Raw genomic sequence first — 9,074 nt, 5'->3', positions numbered from 1 at the left:
TATGTCTGGAGTCAGAGCTCTCCCCCTCTGTCTTCAAGACAGGAACTGAAGGGAGACTGGGCCCTCAGATAGGCACCAACATGGTTGGCCAGGCATCTAGTGGTACTTGTGGGCCAGAGCATTAGCCACAGCATTTGTCAGCTTCTGCCAGGAAGCCTGCATCTGCGGGGTAAATTCCTTGCTGAAGTGGGTTGCCAAGACAATCAATATCATGTTGCCTAGGAGCTGGGAATAAAAAGAAGATAGTACGTAATGAAGAGAAGGTCTCAGGCTGCCCTTCCAGCAAATAGATACAACATCTGTTTCCTTCTTTATAAGAGGTTGAGCGACTTTCATGACCATGTTCCCACAAAAGTGCATCATTATAGACCGGACATTGGCTTCAGTGACTCCCAGTCTGAACCCCCACTGTGTTATATCATTCTCCCATTTTCTCTGTCAACTTCCAACCCCAGAGCATTGCTATGGATTGCTTCTCTCCTTTATTTTAAAAGTAAACTTATAGTGCTGAAAGGGGACTCGATATGCATATTTTGTCTCAAGATATTACACACATCAGATTGTTTGGACATCCATTTGATGAGGAATCCAGCACCTTGTATACAAAAACATTTCATCTTTGCTAGAGACTAGAGAAGGAGGCACAAATCGTGAAAAGTTGCTCTTATTTTGCCCTGTTTAGTTCTGGTTCAAAACTCAAAAATCATAAAGAAATGTATTCATCAATTTTCATAGAAAATTTCAGTTATCAAGGCAAGATTTCTTCTGCATGGCTCAGTTTGTATTCTCCAGGCCAAAACATATAGCTCAAGTTTGGTTAGTGTTCTTCATAACACTTTTTTCTTTTTTCAGGATTATCAGATGACCAGTGACCTCCACTAGCCATAGAATAATTACTTGGTCTTATCTTTGACCTCTGGAACAACCTATCAAAATCAAGCCTTTCTCTGAAATATTACCTCCAAAAAATACTTCTATAGCATAAGACTTAAGTCAGTGTTCTCATTTTAACCACAGCACAGAAACCTGGATGAAAGAACAAAGCACAGGCATGCCCAGACTCACCCTGAAGTTCTCGGGATCCACGTGCAACTTGTCACAGTGCAGCTCACTTAGATCTGCAAAGGTGCCCTTGAGGTCATCCATGTGCTCAATGGCATTTCCAAAGGAGTTCAGCACCTTCCTGCCATGGGCTTTGACCTTGGGGTTGCCCATTATTGCAGACTCAGAGTATAAGTTACCAAAACTGTCAAAGAACCTCTGGGTCCATGGGTAGACGATCAGGAGCCTATGGGATGATTATAGACACAGAACAGATGAGAAGTCAGAGTATGTAAGAAACCTAACCAGTCCCTCTTTTATGGAACACTTTCAGCCTTTCTACATCCTCTCCTACCTGTGTCCAGTGCTTACCTTGCCAGGCTCTCACCGCCGACCACCTCCACATTCACTTTGGCCCACAGACTAGCAACAGCAGCCTTCTCCTCGGTAGTAAAATGCACCATGGTGTCTGGGAGCTTACTGGTGATCCTAATGGGCCAGAAGCAAGTCTGTGCTGCCTCTTCACTGTGTGGCCTTTTATTCCTCATCTCCTGTCCCAAGGTCCTTCCTTCCCCCAATAAAATGAGACTATTGGTCAAAGGTAGGGGGCCACCACCAGGGGTGGGACTTGGGCAAGGGTGGGTCAGCAAGATGGACATTTGTGTCTCTGATAGTGTTACCGGCTCTATCAGGGATACTCCGCTGTTTTCCCCCCTACCCTCTACTGTGTAATTCATATCTCAAGCTCCCCACCACCCCTCCTGAAGTGACCAGCAGGCTGACCATGAAGCATAGCTAGAGTTAGGAAGAGCAACATTTAGAACTCTGTTGAGCACTGTGTCAGGTATTTACAAGACACTATTCTGCTGTTCAGCCAGCGTATATTAATAGAAGCCACAGCTCTTCTTGGATTACCAATGCTTCTAAAGCTTATATGGGGCTCATACTTTTATAGTTCTCGTAGCCAAGTATAAATGATCCCAATCCAGCATCAATTTATAAACAGGATAGGCAAGAACTCAGTAATTTAGAGAAGAAATGAACATCAGCCCTTTGTTACTGAGTTCTATCAGTAATATGTGTGCTTGTCTGAATAATTGTTTTCACTCTGGTTACATGGAAACTCTCTCTGGCCAGGACATGTATCTATGCATTCATATCAGAGAATACACTATTGAATGTTAAATAATAGGTGTTTCTGTGTTTAATGAAGAAAGTATAAGAATTCATCTTGGCAATGGCTCTGGATGAACTGAGTTGTCTCATGTGCTGGGTCCACACTCCTGGCCGAGTGTGACTTTTCTTCACATCTAATCAGTCAGAGGCAACCTTCACTGACAGTACTCCACACACCACTGCCACTGTGATCTAAAGTGCTTTGTTCTCATGCATCCAAATAAGCACTTACAAGACTGGAAAAGACACATTTCTAGTGGGAGAGGGAATGATTCATTTTATCTCAGAATTTGTTGCTCCCACATTTTGACCTCCAGAAAGCTGGTTTGCTTCTCCCTGAGATCACTCTTACAAATATATATACATATAATAAAAATAATTTTCATGTGTATTTACAGAGGGACTCTAAAATTTAGAGTTCAACCCAATGTGTTTATATTAATAGCCAGATTTCTACTATTAGAAAATAAATCTTTTCTGTCTATTTGATATAGTGAGACATTTTTATCTATTCAGCCTGGAAAAGACTTAAACGTAAAATGTGGATAAAAATTTCTGTTTCTGGAAGCTGGTTTACCATGACAGAGTGGATAATCTGTGGGTACTGATTTATGTGAGCACTTTGGTACAGAGATATAAAGAAAATAGTTTGGATTAATCTCAAAAGGATTTGCTTCAAGAAAAGAGGTCAGAGAAATGAAAGAAAAAAGCGGAAACTATGACCACAACCAGGAACCTCACTCACACTCAGCTGGGGTCTGGCTTGCAGGGTTGGCTCTGGGTACTTTCTATCTCTAGCCCTGATGCCCATCTTCACTGTAGTATGTGCCCCTGCAAGGCCTCAGACTCAGGGGCTTCTGCAGCTCTGAATGTTGGGGAATAACTGCCCATCTTTTCAGCAAAGCAGGCAATGATTCTGGAAGTTACCTCTAACTCTGGATTTTCTCTCACACTTTTCAGACATTCCCTCTTTCTGGGCATTTTACAAAGGTCTCTCTTCCTTGAAATGCTGTAGCCAGCCTGCTGACATATATCTCCTAATGCAACAATCAATTTAACATTCCCTTCCTGGTGGTCCAGCGACTAAGATTCCAGTCTCCCAATGCAGGGTCCCCAAGTTCCATCCCTGGTCAGGGAACTAGATCTTACATGCCATATTTAAATATCCTGTGTGCTGCAAAGATCGAAGATCTTGCCTCCTGCAACTAAGACCTGACACATCCAAATAAATAAATACAAATAAATATTTAAAAGAAAAAAGAAAATAAGTTCTGAAAAAAAAAAAAAATCTTTCCTAGCCAGCTCTCTTCACTTTACCTAGACAGTTCCTTAGTAAAGCCCATGGGCAGTTCTTTGAGTTGACTTTGAAAAAAGGTATCTCCTGCTCTGACCTTGAACCCTTCCCATCCCAATCTCTCTTCACAAGGGTTATGACAAACCAGTTACTTTTAGAAAATATGTTCTTAGAATGGAATGACATCCTTGCCTGGATAGTACCATCTTAAGACCTGGGCTAATTTTCCTGTAAAGAATCTCCATTTTGGTACTCCTCCTCCATCCAGAACTTTTGTCTTGACTGAAGTCTTTTTTTCCAGACCCACTTAAGACCCACTTGTTGACCTGGTCCTATGGAGTTTTCTTGTCCCCTGACACCCTTTCCCTCCTGCCAGAATACTCCCATATCTTTAACTGGAATAACTCACAAGTATATGATTCTCCCAAGTGTATGTCCCAACCATATCCCTTTGGTGCTCTGTTTTTAATTTTCCTCCAGAAATCTCTACTTCATGAAATAAGTGAATGGTGAGCCCCCCTCACCCCCTCAAACACAGTTCAGCATAGAATCCCTAAGGATTTAACATATTTAAAAGCACGTGAGAAAGCAGACCTGAGGACAATACAGAGAACTCTTAGTAGAGCATTACTGCTACTGCTACTATAAAGTAGAGAATACTTTATATTGGTGACACTTGGTGTCACTACTACTGCACAGGACCCTCAGTGAATCTTGTGGGCCAGGGTGTTCACCAGTCCAGTCACCAGCTTCCTTCAGGCAGCCTGCACTGGGGCTTAATTCTGTGTCAAAATGGTTTGTCAAGACAATCACTAACACAATTTCCAGGAGCTGTGGAGGTGGAGAGAGATAACAGATGTGTACAGTGAGCAGAGAGTTGCAGGCTGGCCTTTCCACTCCCACTTAGAAAGAAGTGATATCAACTTCCCACAAAGCCTGGGGCATTGCCTTGTCTCTAAGCACAGTTAGTTTGTTCCCCTTGCTAGACTAGGAACTTGCCCATGATTTCCCTCTTCCTATCTTCCTTCATATTTTGTGGGCTTAAAAATAAACGCTCATAGCTTTTTATCATACTCACTCCAACCCACGTGTTCTAGCTGTTTCCCTCCCTCAGAGACACTTATCCCACTTCTGGATTTATAGGATGCAAACTTGAAATGGCTGTCTAGAAACAATTCTGTACAAATGCTCAACCAGTGTATGAATGTGCTGTGTGGTTAGGTGTTCAGTCATGTACGAATCTTTGTGACCCCATGGTCTGCAGCCTGCCAGTCTCCTCTGTCCATAGGGATTCTCCAGGCAAGAATACTGGAGTGGTTGCCATGTCCTTCTCCAGGGTATTTTCCCAATCCAGGGATTGAACCCAGGTCTCCTGCTTTGCAGACAGATTCTTTACTGTCTGAGACACCAGAGAAGCCCTAATGTAAGAATAGCCTTAGCAATATATTTGTGAACTCTAGCTTCTTTTGTTATACAGAGTCTGCATATGCTGCATAGACATTCTCCTTGGTAATTTTTTTTTTTTTTTCTGCCTCCTGGAGAGGAAAAGAGAAAAATAACAAGTAAAGGCAAAGTTCCTTTCATACAGTAGACAATATCCTCATCTCTATATAGGCTTCTTTTTTTAATTTATTTATTTTAATTGGACGCTAGTTACTTTACAATATTGTATTGGTTTTGCCATACATTGACATGAATCCACCAGGGGTGTACGTGTGTATATAGGTTTCTTTTAAAAGTCAATAGAGTCCAAACAAACCCCTCTAGACTTCAGAAAGCAGTTTTTAGGCCCTAACACATTACATCTTGGTCTTAGTTCAGGTCCCTGGAGCTTCTTTCCTTTCAAACTCAATATTTCCAAATGTTTCACCTCCTATATCCATCCTTGTTTCCTTATAACCTCTCGGTTTTTGGACTCATCTCTTCTCTTTCCTTTAGACCTGTCTTGCTGATTCCTCAAATTCAGGCTTTGAATTTATTTTCTATTTCCTCACAAAATGATCTTTTTTTTCTCCAAAGCTCAATCAGGTTCAATAATGATAACTATTCTTATAGCCAAATTTTTAAAAAAGCATTATTATTTGGAATAAAAATCACATATATTTATGAATACATATATACTAGATGGTGCTTATAGATAACATAAATACTGCCTCTAAAAGATAGAAGTTACAGATAAAGCTAATTATTTTTAGAGAAAGAGCTAAAGAAATCTTATGTTCCAAGTTGTGAACTAAAAATGTGAGATATATTAGTGTATTTAATTCTGACAAAATAGACTTTGATAAGCATGATCAGTGAATGAAAACTTAAAGTATTAAGTGATGCTTCTCAAATTGTAGAGCTAGCAGTATGCTCAAATTCAAACCAAAGCAGCAAGTTCTTAGGTTTAGAGCTGGCTCCCCATTAGTACAAATGACAACACTAGGGAGAGACTAGGCAAGGGTCCCTTGGTGGTACTCTGAGAAACACATTCCATCTCAAGAGAGCTGATCAAAACTATGTTTCTTACATTAAGTAAAATTAACTATAATGTTTTTTTCAAACTTTCATTCCCATGGGTTCTCAAATGTTCATTCAATAACTATTTGTTAGATGACTCTGTGTTATGATTTTTCTATGCACTGGAGATTTAAGATAGACAAAAAAGAAAGCTTTCCTCTTTATCTAATTTTGTGGTGGAAGATACAGAAAATGAATAAGTAAACCCATCAACAAATAATTTCAGCTATTATCATTTGCTGTGAAGGAAATTAATATCTGGACATAATGAGAGAGGGACACAATTAGATCAGGAATAAATCTAAGAAGGTCATAGCTGAGGAGGCCCAGAATGAAAAGAAAGAATCTGTAGTGGAGAGTATTGGGATAGAGGTCCTGAAAGTTGGGACATTGGATCCAAATCTCTAAGGAAGGTAAAACAAATGTCTGCTATGCTAGAAATATGAGTGATGGGTTGGTGTGGTTGATATGTAAATAATAAAAGTTAGAATGGCAGAAAATATTGTTTCAGAAAAAGCAAAAACCTAATAACTCAGAACTTCTCTTCTAGGATAGGGAATACAAAGCCATTCTAGTATTTTAAACCTGGTAATGACAATTTCTAAACCCTCTGACTCTTAAATTAATATTCCAAGATAATTGTGTTATCACATTATTTTTCTCAGCTGGCTTTTGTGGTCTATCAACAATAATTAGACATCTTTTCATCTATTAAAGATTTGAGTCCTCTAGACCTGAATATATGCATATGATTGTAAATTATATGTTTTTGTTTTCAGGTAAATTGTCCTGAACTGGCAAATTTTAGAACTAAACCTAGATCATTAAGGGAGGAAGAATGTATCTTCTGCTTGCTCCTTCATCATCGCCATCCAGGAACCTTTGATATTCAGAATTGGAGTAATAGTTGAGAGGCAAGAAGGATGAAAAAGAGATCGATAGATTAAAAAAAGTACTTTGCTCTCATTTGTTGACTGACTGGGTGGAACGGTCTTGGTGCCACACAGAGCCTCTCTTTACTCTGTTTAGGGGCATAATAAAGGCTAATGGTGGACTTCCTTCGTGGTCCCATGTACAGGAATCCTCCTCACAACCCAGGGGACATGGATTCACTCTTTAGTTGGGAAACTAGGATCTCACATGTTGCAGGGCAACTCTACCCACCAGATGTAGCTACTGAGCTCACATGATGCGACAAAGATCTCCCATCCATTACTAAGGTCCAATGTGTTCAAATCAATACATAGGCAATGGAACACAGAGAGACCAATGTGTTGACAGCCTACAACAATGTAATCACTGGTCTTTTATTCCCATTGTGAAGACACAAGGCCAAAGTAGAAGGTAATTTACACGATGTACTATAATTAATGTGTGGGAGCAATGAAGTGAATGCCTCATAGAGTTAAATTTGCCAGTCCTCAGGAGGACAATTTGAATCAAAGCCTGGAGCTCATGATTCCCTGAGCAATCTGGCAATTATGCCCTCAAGAATAATTCAGTTAATGTTTCTCTTACATGAACTCCCCAGGTCACTGTAGGCCTCTTCTTTTTTTTTTTTTCTTTCTTTTATTATTAGTTTATTATTATTATTATTATTATTTTTTACTTTACAATATTGTATTGGTTTTGCCATACATCAACATGTATCCACCACGGGTGTACACGTGTTTCTTTTTAGAACCACGCTGTGAGTTTTCTCATCTGCTGCCACCCCCTTCCTCCCCATTCACCCTAGCCAATCAGAAAATATGTCCTCTTCACTCTCCTCTTCTTCATCCTTCACTTTTTGCAGACCTCCTTGATCTTCTTTCAGGGCTTCCCCGGAGGCTTAGCAGTAAAGAATCTACCTGCCAAGCAGAATATGCAAGTTCCATCACTGGGAAGGAAATTCCCATGGAGGAGGAAATGGCAATCAGCTCCAGCATTTTTGCCAGGAAAATTTCATGGATAAGGAGCCTGGTGGGCTACAGTCCGTAAGGTCACAAAAAGTCAAACATGGCTGAACACACGGCTTTTCTTGGATTGAGGCCATTATATCTGTTCTCCTCAATTAGAATCCATGTCTGGTCTCTGCAATTTTCAATTCATTTTGTGTGAATTAAGCAGATTACTTGCCCCCTCTAAATCCTACTCCTTGAGTCATTTAAAGTTCTAAGAATACCTATTGCTTACTCATGCTACTATCATAGTAATAACTTTTATTTTTATGTTCAAAGACTTATATTATCTAGTCTTTCCTAATTGTCTACCTATGTCTTAATATCTCTTCCACTTCCAGAGAGCCATATTCATGCACATTACTGAGCACTGGCTGGCTAAATTTAGACTATGAGACTTTGTTAGTATCTTATCTCCTGTATGAAATCTTGGTCATCTTCTTGTATCCCCAATTTATATACTATCATAACTCTAATTTTATCTTAGTGCACACTACATTCAACCAGAATATGATGCAGAATGATTTCAAGTGTATTAGCCTTGGCTTTGTAAGGAGACAGTGGAATCCTTTAGAAAGGGTAGGCTATTGTTGGTTCATGGAGATTTTTTTGAAAATTCTCAGCCATCCTTCAACTGATCTTCTGTCTTCAATTCAATCTCATAAGATATAGGACAACTTAGTTGAGCTAAAATGTACATTAGAACAAATTGAAAAAGTAACCCGAGTCTACATGATGAATCCCTACAAAACTTTTACTTTTTTCTGCAAACTCTCTGACGTGTACCATAAATATATCTTGCTTTTTCTCAGACACCACTTACTACTTCTGCCTTCCTGATACAGTAAGTTGTACCACCCTGAACTGTGGCATTCAGTCCCCAACAACTAAAGTAAATATTTCCCACCCCAGAAAACTTCTTTCCCCACCTTAGCTTTCTCTCAATAATCCTTCCATAATGTCTATATTCCATTAATGAGCTGCCCAAATGCTTCTCTAAGGACTCTTACTTCTTCCTATGTCTCTCCCCATTCTTTAGATAATGAACTGTTTCTCCTTTAGGACAAGATGAAATGATGGAGAAGATACAATGTTAATTTTTGATCACTGAATAGAATGTA

General features: G+C 39.7%; 1 protein-coding gene across 1 annotated transcript; it reads right to left on the bottom strand.

The window, feature by feature from the left end:
• On the bottom strand, nt 1–1,564 carry LOC109570044 (hemoglobin subunit epsilon-4). Its single transcript, XM_019975871.2, has 3 exons — nt 1,414–1,564; nt 1,066–1,288; nt 1–225 (listed from the first exon to the last, which is right to left on the bottom strand). Exons 1-3 carry the CDS (start codon nt 1,503–1,505, stop codon nt 97–99), a joined length of 444 nt encoding a protein of 147 aa, XP_019831430.1. The 5' UTR covers nt 1,506–1,564; the 3' UTR covers nt 1–96.
• Nucleotides 1,565–9,074: the final 7,510 nt, after the last annotated feature.

Source organism: Bos indicus, chromosome 15, assembly GCF_029378745.1.
Source record: "Bos indicus isolate NIAB-ARS_2022 breed Sahiwal x Tharparkar chromosome 15, NIAB-ARS_B.indTharparkar_mat_pri_1.0, whole genome shotgun sequence".
Lineage (NCBI taxonomy): Eukaryota > Metazoa > Chordata > Mammalia > Artiodactyla > Bovidae > Bos > Bos indicus.
The sequence above is the reverse complement of the archived record's forward strand: the minus strand, read 5'-3'. Positions and strand labels throughout refer to the sequence as shown.

What these genes read in the sequence shown, in the direction of transcription:
- LOC109570044 (XM_019975871.2), bottom strand. Translation starts at nt 1,505, where the DNA reads ATGGTGCATTTTACTACCGAGGAGAAGGCTGCTGTTGCTAGTCTGTGG. An exon ending in GGCGGTGAGAGCCTGGCAAG is followed by an intron (nt 1,289 to 1,413) that starts GTAAGCACTGGA and finishes ATCATCCCATAG; the next exon opens with GCTCCTGATCGTCTACCCAT. An exon ending in TGGATCCCGAGAACTTCAGG is followed by an intron (nt 226 to 1,065) that starts GTGAGTCTGGGC and finishes TTTTATTCCCAG; the next exon opens with CTCCTAGGCAACATGATATT.